At 38.2% G+C, this 15,568-nt stretch overlaps 1 protein-coding gene across 4 annotated transcripts in view; it reads right to left on the reverse strand.

Annotated features, from left to right (window-relative positions):
* Positions 1-3,543: 3,543 nt before the first annotated feature.
* cdkal1 (CDK5 regulatory subunit associated protein 1-like 1) overlaps positions 3,544-15,568 on the reverse strand; it is a 395,716-nt gene continuing 383,691 nt past the window's right edge. For all 4 annotated transcript variants that reach the window (XM_051866817.1, XM_051866814.1, XM_051866815.1 and 1 more), the window contains one exon: positions 3,544-4,195. In XM_051866817.1, coding sequence (XP_051722777.1) covers positions 4,037-4,195 — 159 coding nt within the window. In that variant the 3' untranslated portion in view covers positions 3,544-4,036. The remainder of the gene's footprint in view (positions 4,196-15,568) is intronic.

A 15,568-nucleotide genomic window follows, 5' to 3' on the forward strand; every position in this document is an offset into this window, starting at 1 on the left:
GACTCTTAACGGGATTTAACTTGAAACATATGAAACATGCACTGTGTCCGCACTGTGGATTTCAATCCTCATGGTTTTGATGTCTGATGAAAATGGTTCCTTTCATTCTGACAAATAGAGTGTCTCATACAGGTTCATTTGGGGGTATTGATGCTGACAAAGGGCATTATGCAGACAACAGAGATGTGATTGAGGGTAGAAATGAAGCATTCAGACTCTTTTTACTTGAAAGTCAAGAGTGCACTAAACCCACGAGATTCTCACTTTCCCGTTACAACAGTAACAGAAAAATGTCTCATCAGCAAAGCAATTGTGCCATATTGACTCAAAACATACTTTAATTCGTGTTTGTCATGAACTGTGTTGAAATATTGTTGATTAATGTAAAAATAATTGTATTTCCACTACGTTCCTTAAACCGTTGTTTGTCTATTTAACATCTGATTACTAAATATCTTGTTGTGTGATAAAATGCTCAATTAAACACTGACTCAATGGCCCATTAACAACCTCAAACAAACAATCCTGAAAAAAAAAAAATAGAAAATGATCACAGCTTTTCCATAGTATTCAATAACAGGCATACAAGTGAGTGGTCTCACTGCTAGCTGTTGAGTGATTCAATATAATGCTTTAATAAGCACAAAAGAAAAAAAAAAATCATACATAAAACAGTGCAGATGTGCGTGTTTATGAGCAGAAAATCCCTCAGGCTGAACTGACAGCAACTCTCCTCACAAAGCTATTTGAGGGACTGAACTTTCAACACCTCCAATAAACAGTGAGCTGGCAGCACTCATGCACGGAATTATGGGTCATACTGAGAGCAGGGCCTCTATTCGATAGCTCTAGACTAATGGTTTATGCATATGCATGTGCATCTTCATTGGAGCGGTATAGCTGGAGTCATCCTCTCTGTCCTGCCTGAGCTGACAATTCCCCTCTGGCGGTGTTTACCGTGAACAAATGATGTTTTGATATTCACACACACGCTGGCATCGACCTGCCAATCAGAGCCCTTATCCCCTCTAGTCTTTTCAGAAACTAGTTCATCTATGAGGCTGCCAATTAAACAGTACAATGAAAGATTGGAGGCCCTCCCAGAAGCGATGCAGGAGTCGCCACATACACATAGAGCCAGTAAAACCACTTAGAATTAAATGACACTGTGCATGGAGGTCTCAGATGTGATGTGTTGTCATTCAGAAGGATAAGCCCACAAAGTTGTAAGTGAAAACTGCAGTATGAAAGATCAAAAATGGGAAAACTTTTGTTGCCGGTCATTATGCAGTGCTGGAGCCACTCATATTAAATATGACTGGATTCATGTATGACTGTATAACCACTATAACCTACAGTTCCTGTCAACAATGTTGTTGAACTGTTGAATCGTCCTTGACAATCTGTTTAATGTCAATGGGAAATTGCTTTCACAACCAATTTTTTTTTTAAAAATGCATATTTCTTGAACTCACCTTGAAAATACTTTATCCACAGGCAATTGATTGACAAGATTTACGAGATGTTGAATCACCTATAACAGCAACCTAACAAGGAGTAAATAGAGTACAGCAGTGTTGATGTATTTTTGTAGGCCATTCTTTAAGTTTGCATCACCCTGGTTCCCTCAACAAAAACATTAGGATTTCTTCCAATGTCTTTTGGATTATTGCAGAAAATAAGCTGTGATCAACAAAACTTCATGATTCTTACATGTTCATCCTGATAAATCTTAACAAATGAACACAAATGAATTTTGAAGCCTAAATACATTCACTAGAAGTAAAAAGCTAACGTAGGTTATAAACGAACTACACCACAGTCACATGACTTCAACGTCACCACCATTAAGCTTCTGACAACTTTCGGTTTTAATTTAAATAAATTTTCCGTGAAAGCATGAGTTAGAATAGTTTGCATGAGTGTGATTATCAACACGAGGCTGTGAATTCAGACTAGTGAGTAGGTGAGTTTACCTGTTTCGTGTGATGAAGTTTAATGTCCCTGACCCCCTCTGTAGCCCCATTTAGACACTTGTTAGCAAGCCTTTTTAAGACTAAAGAAAATTTAAAAAAAAAAAAAAATCACATGGGTATTAGTGATGTATTTTATGCTGTAGAATAAAACCTGAAAATATCTTGTGACCCATTCAAAAAACAAACAAACAAACAAACAAACAAACAAACACACACACTGATTTCAGGATGATGGAACCAGAATTGCAACATGCTTACCGGGGTTCACTTCTGGGTTTTGGCCAACATCATCCATGCAGCAGTCTATAAATATTTGACTATTGGGTTACTGTATTTTCGACACCTATGTTGCCTGAAATCAAAAAGTCGTTTGAGTTGTTTTAGAGTAAGTTGTGACATAGTAAGAAAGGTTAGTAAGACTGATGAATAAAAAAAAAAAAAAAAAAATGCATAAGACAGAAAATGGATTGAATTTTGATTTCTCATTGACTTAATTGCATTTTAAAAGTGAGAACAAACAGGAGAAGAGTTTGTTTTTTAGTGTCTCAAAACAATCCAGAGTCCCTGAGGAAAAAGCACTCTTGTTTTGATGACCGTCTCCATGCTCAGAAAGACACACGCTGCTTTTTTCCCAGGCATTTCCATGGCGTCGAGGTTACTGCAGTCTCTTCTCATCTGGCCCGTTAACGTTCTCTAAGGAGGCAGAAGTTCCTCCAGGGAGTGTTGTGAGAGCGCTGCTCCCCTCATGCCGAGCACACACAAGGACTGTTGACTACATCCCAGTGGACTGGCGTCAGCTCCGCTAAAGCTTCAGTCTACACTGAAACGTGCCCACGGATCCCTGCTTACTTAAGGTTTTGCATGTCCTGTCATTCTGCACACTCGTGTAGACAGAGCTGACTCCAAAATGCCTGCACAAATCGCTCAGCTGTCTCAGTGCGTCTCCTCCGAAGACACAACTCGTAATAAGACCGCAGAGTGGGAGATTTCAGAAGGAACACTAGGCTGGGAAACTGTGTGGTGCTGATGGGGTTTAACGCTACAGCTGACTCGACATACAAGCTCATTTGAGATGTTTTGACAAAGCGTCTGTTGCAGAAATGTTTGAAAATTGCATAAACAACATATAACAAAACTATTCCTGTGGTGAGGAACTGTCAGCATCATGCATCTGTATATTGTACACTAGACCATAAAGACATGTAGGCATTGGTACAGTTTGAGGGCATTTGTAAATGAACAAGAAAAATGAATATGCAGGATTGCTTATGAGGGTTTGGCATAATGTTTACAGTCAGCGTACTTCATTCCCGTAATATTTGAGCACAAAATACATATGGTTTCTTTAATATCAACAGCCTTTTAACACCATCCTGTCAACAAGAGTATTACATTTTCAATTAATCTGACACTTAAGAACACAGATGATAACACACCATGCAACACAGTATTCTGACTGAGGTTATAAACACACTGTAGCTTCACAAGAGCACAAAATAAAGTGACTGACCTCCTCATGCCAGAATCCCTGAGAAAACATTCCAGAAATACAACCCAGGAGACAGAGGAGAGTATGTGGAGTCTCATTTATTAGACATGCTTTATGCTGTGAACAAAGACGGGAAGAGTCTGTTGCTCTTAGCCCAAAGCCAACAGTGAGACACCTGGCCTGAAAATGAATGACTGCTGGGATTGAAAATGAACAGAAAGCCAAAGACGCTTTCAAGCTGTCCTTGTACATAGGCAAAGAGGCTTCAATTTCTACAAACAACAACAACAAAAAAGATTTTCTAAAACATCATAACGGTTGCTGTCACTTGAAAGCAAAAAAGGTTTCAGTCTTTAAAATAAACTTTAAAATTGGAGTCTTTAATTTAATCTAAAAAAAAAAAAAAAAAAGAAAAAAAAGAAAAGAAAAGAAAATATCTCTAATCATCCAGCATCATTTACCTTTACTTGACCTTAAAACACAAGACATTAGTATTTGGCCACCGGTTTCAGTTCTTGGGTCACTGCACACTCTATAAGGCCTTATTCGACACATCAAGAATAATTTAGTGTCAGTGCAGCTCAATCACAAAAATCATGATTATGGCCGCCAGAGCAAATCCCAAAGAGAGCAGCTTGAGTCCATCGCCGTCAAATCTCCATGACCATCCCATGAGCGCAGAGGACGCTGCAGAGGAACGGATGTCATTCTGATGGGCCTTCTTTAGGTCCTGTAAAATAAAAGAGAATTGAAGATAAATACCAGACAGAACTAAACAGTGATAAAGTGAAATAGCTCAGTGTTATTGGTCACTCATATCTGTTACTGTACAAGTAAGCGATGGGTTAGTGACTCCTGCTGCCTTTTGCAAGGGGAACTTCCTAAAACATGTTAAAGCCCATCTCTGGGTCTGTGCTCACGCAAGAATTCAATAGCTTTAATCTGTACTTTTATGTCTCTTTATTCCACTAATGAAAGCCATGAAAAGCACCTGCTCTCAGTAACAATCATGGGTGGTGGTTCAACAGAAATAAAGACCCATTAAATACTGAAATGATATTCAACATCATCACCTGCACTAATCGCAACTCAAAAGAAAAAGATTATTACTGTGACAACAATAGAGGAACTGAGGAGTTTATGGTTTTATGCATCAACGGTGTTAAATCATCACAATCGCTGGAGCACGAGAACGCTTGGATGGAAACTGACCATGTGATGTGATATGAGTGAATGTGTGCGGTCCAGATGTCATCCATCTACATCACTCTGACAGGATGATGTAGAGGGCAGTTGCACTCAAAAATGGCAAGAGATTTAAGCACAACTTCACACCAGAGGACACATTAGAGACTCAAAGGGTAAAATGGTTGTAAGTGGAAGTCGTGTCCTCTCTGATGTGTTGGCACATTAAAGGTTCATCTATAATGGACACAGTAATGGGTTGATGTCTCCCATCAGGACAGGCCTGACAGCTCACCCAGTAATATGTGTTCATTTCTGTACCCGTGATATTAAATACAGAGCCTCAATCTGAACGGTCATTTTGTGATTTCAGGCTGTCATGGTGTTAATAGCCAACTGTCTGTAATGCAGATTGTAATGCGAGCTCAATGCCCATTGCATTTCTGTGGTTTTAGGAAAGGGTAGGTGGTGATCTTTTGGGCAGACGGGACATTATGAAAAGTGATGGTCCTGGGCCGCCATCTTTAGCATCTCTGGGTCATTAAAGACCATTACAGAGAGCATATATTAGTTTTTACATGTGTAAATGGCCTTCTCACATAACCTAGAGGAAGTCTATCTGAGAGGCCACACTATTAAAATGAAAAGTTCCAAAAGGGGTTTTTTGCAGTGATACCATAAAAGAACATTTTTTGGTTTCACAAGGAACCTTTCCATGAACAGTTCTTTAAAGAACTATTACTTCTTAGTGTAAAGAACTTTATATATATATAAAAAAAAAAAAATTAATTAAAAAAAACTTTTTCCATTATAAAGAACTTTTGGTGCAATGTAAAGGTTATATTGAAGTTTAAGGTTCTTCATGGAACCATCAAGCACATTTACATGCACACCTATAAAATCAGCTTATTGAAATAACCCGTTGTCCCGGTTTACATGCAAACCCGTAACCCAGCAATGCAAGTAAACCGTGTTTACAAGTCTTAATAAAGTTACGACGTCACTACCGTGACATCAAAACGTAATCATTTGTGTATCTGACTCTGAGTATTCCATTTGTTATGTCTGTTGTGATGTTAAATAAAACATTACAAACTGAACAGTGTTCCAACATGTCAGCTTCATATATTATCAGTTACAGATGCAGCATTTGATGAGAACACCTTTTTTTTCTTTTTAATAATTTCTTGGGTCAAGAAAGAGTCAGAGTTTGTGATATTTCTCCACCTCCCCTACAGCAAAACGTTCGCTCTGTCTGGATGAGCTTAAAGCCACAGTAATGGCTTCACTTTCATACATACACACTTCAATAAGCCGTCAGAACGCAGGTTAATGCGTTCACATGCCGGGAGACATCGGAGTAAGTGGCAAAAATCTAAAAATCAAGAATCTGCGTCGATTGGTTTATGCCACCTAACATTACAGTAAGCTTCCAATTGTTAACATTAGTTAACTACATTACTTAACATGAGCTGTAAAAATGACAATTCAAACAACTTCACAGTTCAAATAATACCGATTTTTACAAAAACAATGTTTTATAAAATTAGAAGCCTTAAATTTCAGTTTTTAATCCATTTTTTAAGAAAAGGGATGTGTCAGAATTACAAATGATTATATTCATTTAAAAAATGATTACATATATAAGGTGATATTTTTAAATTTATATATATATATATATATATATATATATATATATATATATTTATTTATTTTATCCTAATTGTTTAGATTTTTGGAATTCACATTGCTGCCTTTTCAATCCACCGGTTGAATGAAAATGCAGTTTTACTCTCTGACAGTAGATGGTGCTTATGGATGGCAGAAATATATAGCGATTGCATGTATGATATAAACACCATAAAGTAAACATTGTCATAACTCATGGCATTAATGTGTGGCAATGTGTAATGTGTGGCATTTATCGATTGTGAACTGCTCTGAAAACACAAGCCTGTAGAATGCGCAACAGTGCCGCCTTTTTACTTTGAAGCATACAGCGCTCACATTTAATTAAATCCATGACTTTTGAAGTTTAATAATCACATTACGCCATATCACGATTCCTGTTTTTCTCTCCCCAAATTTAAGACCTCTTGAAATGATAATTAAGACTTTATTAGCATTTAAGATATTTAAGACTTTTTATGGGCTTAAATTTGATACAACTGAACTTAAGACTTTTTAAGAAACCACCGGGACCTTGTATGGTGGGCCTTTTAGTGGCATCAGTGCATTCACTTCTTACTCCAACATGACCGTAACATGCTCAGAACTTTTTTTTGTGTGTGTGGCTACAGTTGAAGATATAACCTGCTCTAATACCATGATACAGCGGCTGAAGGCTCTTTAAAAGCACACTGAAAGCAGCCTGTCTACAAAACCAGAATTTCTATTCAAATTCTTTTTAATTTCCTATTGTACTGGACATATCCAATTAACAGATGAATAAGAACAAGTAAACAAGTTCTGCTATGACTCTCATCAGAAGAAAAGCAAAGAAAAAGCAAACTCATTGTGAAAATTTTCCCTTGGGTGTGTGTGTTGAGTCTGCATTCCCCCTTCAGCGGGCCTAGAACAGAACCCTGGGGATCTCCAGTGATGAATAATATAATCCAAGAGACGTTCTACTCTAAAGAATGTCTGAAGTCGACATGAGGTTAGACTTGAGTAATGTAAAACACCTCTGAGTCTCTGACTGCACTACGGGAGAGCGCAGAGGAACTGGTTGGAGTGTATTAAAACTTTCAACTGTTTGGAGAATGCCTTTGTACTGAGCGGATATTCAATGCAATTACTTGCCACCCATCTAATCCCAGGCGGGATGCCTGTGATGAATGTGGGTGCAGTATTACTGGATAATATCTCCTTAGCAATGGAGATGTGAGCTTCAGTTATCTGCTGATGCTGCATTACATATATTTCAGGCCATGCATAGAAACCCTTCCTCAAATCCTCAGTCTCTTCTTCTTTCATCAAATTATCTGCTCATAGCTGAGAGGGAGGCTCATAAGGAGAGTGTATTTTAGAATCCTATTCCCTTGTCAAATAGGAGCAGGAGCTGATAGGATGGCTGGTCCCATCAGCTTGTTTTTTGTTTTTGTTTTTCTGGTGGAGTTTGGATTCCTTGCCACTGTCGCCTCTGGCTTGCTTAGTTGGGGACTCCTACTATTCAGCAATATTACTGATCTGTCTAGTGTTGTCAAAAGTGCCAACTTTGATACCAAGTTGGTACTGAAATTTTAAAAATGTGACGCTTTGAGCGCTGTTGAGCAGATTCGTAAACACCCGATTGGCCATTGTGTTCATGCGCTCACAACATATGTCTGTGATTGGCTAACAATGATCAATGCCCGGGAGCTTTTAATAGCACACGGAACTGTTTGAATTTGAAAGCGGAATCAGGAGCGTTTGAAAGCAGGCATCTATCAGTCCGCTGATAGACGCCTGCTTTCAAACGTTCCCATGTGTATCTGTGTAAGCGCTCGGTGAAGAGCGTCAATAATGTCTATTTACAGCATGTTTTTGAAGCATTGATCATTGTAGCCAATCACAGACATATCTAATGAGGGCGTGAACACAATGGCCAATCAGAGGTGTTTACGAATCCGCTCAACAGCGCTCAAAGAGTGAAATTTTTTACATTTCAGTACCGACTTGGTACCAAAGTCGATACTTTTGACAACACTAGATCTGCCTGCATTGACACCATTGTATGCGAACTGAACTGAGCTGGACGATGACATCACTGTCTTCTCCAGAGCTGCTGCGTAGATAAATGAACTAAATTATAACTAATGATTTTTACAATGGAAATGAATTAATACTGAACTAACTTAGGCTGGGCAATGACACTGTTTTCTTCTAGAGCTGCTGAACAGCCAAAACAAGCTTTGTTACATTATTTTCCTGTTATCACTGTAAAGCTGCTTTGAAACAATCTACATTGTAAAAAGCACTATATAAATAAAGGTGACTTGACTAGTAAAATCACTTGAGAAGCACCAGAATAAAACATAAAAACCATTACCAGTCTAGTTTGGAGGGAGGCAGTGAGTTTTATTTTTCTCTCATTACTCTCTTCGTCTGCCAATATCTTTTCCTTTTTTTCCCCCTGCTCTTTCTCCTCTTTTGATGAATGTCAGTTAGAGTGACCGCTAGTGCATGCTGCATCCAGACACCACATTGATTCATGTCTACTTCATTCACACACACAAATCTAATGAGTGTCCGTCGATAGACTGTGGTGGCTCAGACCAAGGTGAGAGGCTCAAGGACAGAGACACTGGGCCTCCAGACGCCTGAATGATCTCCCGCCTGGCTGAGGTGATAATCCACACCCACACCCACACACCCACATACACACGCCTGTGATCCATCTATCTCAGACGCTTCACCATGGGGGATTAGACACAGCCGAACCCAAATAAACACTGCCATCATCCAAACGCAGGAATCTGCTGGAATGGAAAAAAACAAAACTTCTTGTTCTGATGTTTGTCTACACTGAACAAGAGCTGAAAATGAAGATGGCCATATTGACACCCGTCCCATTATTTTAAACAGTTTGGGAAGTGATGTGAACTGGACTTGAACCTGTGTTGCCCACATCAGCATCAATGTTTCAGCATCAGCATCAAAGCATCAATGTTTCAGATACACTAACCACTAACAGCTCAAACAAACAAACAAAACACAAAAACAAAACAAAACAAAACACTTGACTAATCCAGATTAGGGCTACCACTATATCATTTTCACTACACAATTATTGTGACCAAACAATTTTTGTCAAATTTATCTTCAAGTTTATTTATTTAACGCTTGATCAGCAGACTGCCATGTCTAACACAACAGAATCCAAAAAAAACAAAAAAAAAACAACTCCAACACTGGAGAGATAACTTGAGTCATCTCCTCCAGTGTGATTTTGTACAGCAGAAGCATCTACACACTGCATTCGTTGTTCCTTCTTTGTTCCATTTGTTCAGCATGTGGGCAGTCTCTTTGCAAGTGCCCTGCACTCACAACAAAATGGAAAAGCACATAATCAAATTCATATTACGCCATTTTAACATGACTAAACATACAGTACATAATGAGTGACTGAAACAATCTTTGTCATAGAATATGCTTGTTTGTTCACACACAGTTAATTTATTTTCAAGATCTGAATATCATGTAAAGATAATATTCAAAGACTCAAATTTTTTAAACATTAAATAAAGCACCTAATCAGTACACAAGATTATCATTGTCATACTTTGTATGCTGTTGTTCCAGTCTTGGTGTCTCAGAAATAGAAATTGTTTCTAAAATATAATCCTTTGTTGTTCTATGCAAATCACTGTCATGGATGATTTTATTGCATTGCGTCTGGTTAGGACATGGTGTTAAGGTTCAATATCTTCACTTACTATTTTGTCAACCACAGTTAGTGGCACTACATTATTATCGTACGTGCAGTTTTTACACAATATCAAGATTTCTTTTTTTTTTATATCACAGTTATTGTCAATACAGGTGTACTGCGACACATCTAATCCTTGGCTGACATTAGGAACATCAGCGCTCAGACCTTCAATCTCAGTTTGCACAGACAAAAACCGAGTGCAGCTGACAGCAATTGCTCTGCAATATTTTCTTCCAGATGTCCAGTGAGCCTCCCATCAGGGTCATCAATCAAGTTACCTCTGCACCTCTATTCATCAGTGACTGACCAATGCAAATATCAGGACAACTTTAAATACATCTGTACATCAGTGTGAACGCTCCCTCTGAAGAAGCAGAGACTTTGCTGTAACAGCTCATCAGAGAACCAAACCCAAGAACAGAGCAAGCAGAGAGGAATGGGACGAGCTCTAGGATCCTTCTTCAGTTTGATATCTGGCTTTGAAGTATCAGGGGATACTATGAAGCCATCTTTTCTGGACAGAGAGTAACCAGTGGAACTCGAGGAAAAAGAACAAGATCAACTAACTTATAAAGAGAGACAGATTAGTACCATGTCTGCTTGATTAGCAAGGAAGTGGAAGGGCACCTACATTAAAATATCATGCCTAAATGTTTTAATGAAAATTACTATTATGATTATGTAAACAGTCAATGCCAGCTCACAGTAGACGCCTCTCATAACTTCTGTAAATATACCACTCTTTTCAGCCATGGCAATTCATGTCAAAGAACCAATTAACAAATGTAATTTGTAATTTTTTACTGCAAAAGCTAAAAACCAAATGCAATCACCTAAACAAACATACAAGATATGTTTAACATTGTGCTGCTTCACAATACTGACTGACCAGCACACCACAGATATAAATACTGCTTGAATAATTTGCACATGATCAAATAACAAACATTTCTGCAGAAATGTGCTTTGAGCAGACATTCCAGCAGGCTGTAGTCACTCCGAAGATAGTGAATAACATCAAAACAGTCTAGAAGAACACTTCCATCATTTCATGTTTCTCTTTTACTTTTCTAGATGTGATGTGTGTAGGATGACACAGAAACAGCCAGTGTCGGCAGGGAAAACTTGTCCAGTGGCTCTCCAGATGATGTAAAGGTCCAGCAATTACAAATGCCACTGGAGAAACATGCTGACACTGACACACGCACGCAGCAGTGTCTTTCAACAGAGCAGGGCCGTGTTTGTCTCTTCAGAATCTCTCTCTCATTGTCTCTCTCCAGTGTTCAGAGCAGTTTCAGTCATGGGGCACTAAACATACACACTTGTGTTATAAGACCTAATCATCGCAAACGTATTCACACACATACACTTTCTGGGGAATATTCAGTAAGTTCCAATTAGTCCTTCCTGACCTATCAATTAACATAAATTAACACTAGCAAATCCAATTAGCCCCTAATAAACACAAACAAACAAAGGCTTTATCATGGGAGAACACAGAAACATCTAAGATCAAAATCAAAGGAAAGACCCAGATCTGCAGTATTCCACATCATTACATCATGCAGTGCTGCAAAAGACGTTTCCCAAACAAACAGTGATTTTACTTTGGCCTGGCACGGGCACCACAAATGTTGTGAGTTTTAGTCATATCACTTAAGGCGAGTGAGAGTGTCCTTCCCAAGTTACGGAGCAACAGCCAGGAATTTATGAAATGCTCTTAACATTGCTGATTAACAATGCTAAATGTAGATGAAATGTTTATGAGATGTTTATTTGAATGATCTGAGTCATATGTGTATGACAGATAACAAATAATTGTATTTGCTGGATTTTTGCAGTGTTTTAGCTAAAGTATCAATCTATTTTGCTGCTGTGTTTCTGCTACTATTGGTAGCATAACTGCGTCATCTGCAGCTTGTAGCGCTTTATGTCTTTCGCGCGAGAGAGAAGCAATGCAGTGCCTGTGGTGTGTACCGCTCCAATGTTTTGACACGCTGTTCACTTTAAACTGAAGAAATATTAAAATGGTGCAACTATTGTCATTATGTCTCGCGGTCCGTTGGAACCACCGCTATTTGATGCATAACGCTATTTGACGACCCCTGACCTAGGCATTATACAGAATACAAAGAGTCCAAACATGACTGTAATGTTGAACTTTCACCATGCATTCATGTATACCTTAATAGGTAAGTTTGTATACCTTATTGTGCTACAAACAGCACTCATTAAGCATATACAGTTCTGTTAGTAAATATGGAGAACATCTGCTATATTTTGTGTTCATTTTGTGTAATAGAAGTATGTGTGGAGTCTGTGAAGATCTGTTCTTCCTTTGTGGCTTCACCCACATGGCATGTTTTTTTCCTATGAGTCCTAAGGAATTTACAATCATTCACACTTGTGGATAATAATGAGGGAAAACAAATGAGTTCCTGTGATTGAGGTAGTCACTTTGTGTTGATAAACCCCCTCCTGCTGTTCTCCACAAGAAGTGGTGTTAGGGCAAAAGGCATCTGTTTTGTTGTCCACAGAAAGCCGATCAGATTGAAGTTAAACATTTTCAACACATGGGATGGAAAGATGTTACCATTCTGTTTGCCTGCTGTTCACTACATACGTCACAAACACACACAGTTGGCAGAGTTACTGAAGCTCGGCACTGCAGTGCTGTGACAGATGCAGTGACAGCCATTAATCTTCTCTCTTCATAAGAACAAAACTTTCATAAACTTTCAAAGGAACAGTTCACTGAGCAATGAAAGATCTCTCATCTTTTATTCAAGCTCATGTCGTTTTAACCTGTATGACAGAGGTTCACTGGAAAGCTCTTTGTACACTTAAGGTTAAGGAATGACATAACAGTGGTCCATATGGTTCCTGCAATATACTGATGCTGTATGTGAGAAACAGCCTAAATTGAAGTAATTATTGCAGATCTTCTTCATTCACCTTCAGTGTATGTAAAGGAGAAGAATGAACACACTGTCAAACTGCCTTGTGTGCTCCAATGAAAAAGGACAAGCACATGAGGCTGACTAAATGAGGACTGTCCCCTTCAACACACCATCTAGGTTCAGAATAATGTCTGAACATTTCCTTGCTCATCAGAGATCTGAGATCAGCACTCCACAGTCGTCTCACCTGAGCAGGTCTGGGATCAGTGCTGGAGGTCAGTGAGTGCAGCTGTAATGCAGTGCCAGAAGACATCTACACACCTGCAGTGGCACAGCACTGCTCCTCCTCCTGTCAGCTGCTTCCGCTTCACTGGAGTAACAGCCCAATAAATCAGCATTCAAAGCTGGATTCATCTTCTCTCTTTCTCTCTGATGATGTATCTGTGTCATTCTGCACTCTTTAAAGCAATGTGAGCATTTGACAAGCAAGTGAATATGGGAAGAAAAGAAAAAGACCAAAATGACCATGGGCACTGGAGACAAGTCACAAGGCATTTACACCTGCGGAAACACTTGAGAAGCTCCGCTTTGGAGCTGGTTTCACAGCAGGTTTCCACAAGTTTCTGAGAGTTTTTTTGGTCTTTGTCAATGAACAAAAATGAACAACCATTGATTGATCAAATAAAGATTGAATAATTTATAGCATCATGTCTGACATTAATGGCAGCAAACACCATTGGCTTGTGTGTGTCTATGCATAAATATAAATAGATTTGAGAGCTTCCACAGACAGGAAGATTTTCAGTGAATACAGGTTTTGAACAATATGGCCAAAATAAATCATGACAGAATTTTATATACATTCACTACTTTCTTAGTTTGGGGTCAGTAAGATTTTTTTTTTTTTTTTTAATGAAAGAAGTTTCTTATGCTCAGTAAGACTGCATTTATTAGATCAAAACGGTAAAAACAGAAAAATAACTTTTCTATGTGAATATATTTGACCCGTGCTGGCAAAATGAGTCGATGAGAAAATTTCCAAAAAGAGTAATCGTTATTCTCACATTGTCTATTAAAAAACCTTCAAAATTATGTATGATTTGTTGGAACCCAAAAAAAAAGAAAGAAGAAAAAAAAAAAAAAAAAAAAAAAAAAAAAGATTGAGCTACATCTGTTTGAAGTCGATAGAGTCAGTAAAATCAATTTTGAGAAAAATCGAGGTAAAGTTTTCTGAAAGTTCCCAAAAAAAAAATCATCTAGCAACCATACCTTAAAATCCTTGGTAATACCACCAAATTTGGCACAAACCAAGTCAAAACCCATATCTATAGGAAAAATATATATATTTAACTTTTTTTCCCCAAGATTTCACAATTGTTTGATTAACATTAATGAAACAGACAGCCTATATATTAAGACCTACTATACCACACAGAGCTAATATTATGTTACACATCAGATGTTTTTCCCCAACTGTTAACCATACGTTCACTTAAGGCATAACAGATGATGTTTGTGTAAATACTTGCCAAGACAGATTTTTTTGAAATACTGTAATTCTGTGTATATGTGTATATCGGGATCGCGCGCTGAGGTGTCTTTGTGCAAGCACTTCGGATATGTCAGTCAGTGTGAGTAAGATCATTTTGTTTACATCAGCATGATTTTGAAAATCACATTTCATTGGTTCAGATTCTTGCCATCGAGAATTCGCTATAAATATTAACAAAGTTGGAATGCTGCGCTTTACAACGACACCAAACTTGTGCTGAGGGAAGCGCCAGTAGTCGAGAAGCAAGCAGAGAAAAACTGTATTTTTCATGGACAAAGGAAAGTTCCCTCTCAGAAAACATACAAATGAATATACTTTTAGATGTTTAATTGCTATTTGGAGCATTAGGATCGCTAGACGAGGGCTTAATGAACTCATTTTTGTAGTACGGGTTACATATGTTAAAATTTTATTTGTGATGGCAAAGCGGAATTTTCAGTATCATTACTCCAGTATTCAGTGTCACATGATCCTTCAGAAATCATTCTAATATGCTAATTTGCTGCTCAAGAAAGATTTCTTATTATCAATGTTGAAAACATTTGTGCTGCTTCATATTTTTTTGGAAAGTGTGATACATTGTGTGTGTGTCCTCCATGAGTGATATAGGAAAAATCCGTCTCTCTGTCTCTATTTGTCATTCTGTGCTAATCTGTGATGGCTGTGTTATTTTTCTAGAGGGGAGAGAACACACGTCCACACAGAAGACAACAAATGATGCTTCAAAATGTGATACACATTTTAATTTCACACCCCATCAGATTTTACTGCTGCCCTGGCAGACCATAAAATGCAAAAGAGAGAGAGGAGGAGGAGGAAAAAAGAAATAAAGAGAGATTGAAAATACGCTGATAAGTGGTCATGGTCATCTAACAGAGACTGTTCTGAGAAAAAAGAAAAAAAAAGCATAAAGATTTTTTTCTGAATTTAAACAACAAGCTACAACAATCAACTCTTTCTTAATGCCTGACGTCTTTGGGTGGGAAGCACAAGGTTTCGATAGGATCTCTTCAGGATTGCTGGAGAAGAGATGCAGCCAGAGGCAGTGATAAA

This window comes from Ctenopharyngodon idella, chromosome 16, assembly GCF_019924925.1.
Source record: "Ctenopharyngodon idella isolate HZGC_01 chromosome 16, HZGC01, whole genome shotgun sequence".
NCBI lineage: Eukaryota > Metazoa > Chordata > Actinopteri > Cypriniformes > Xenocyprididae > Ctenopharyngodon > Ctenopharyngodon idella.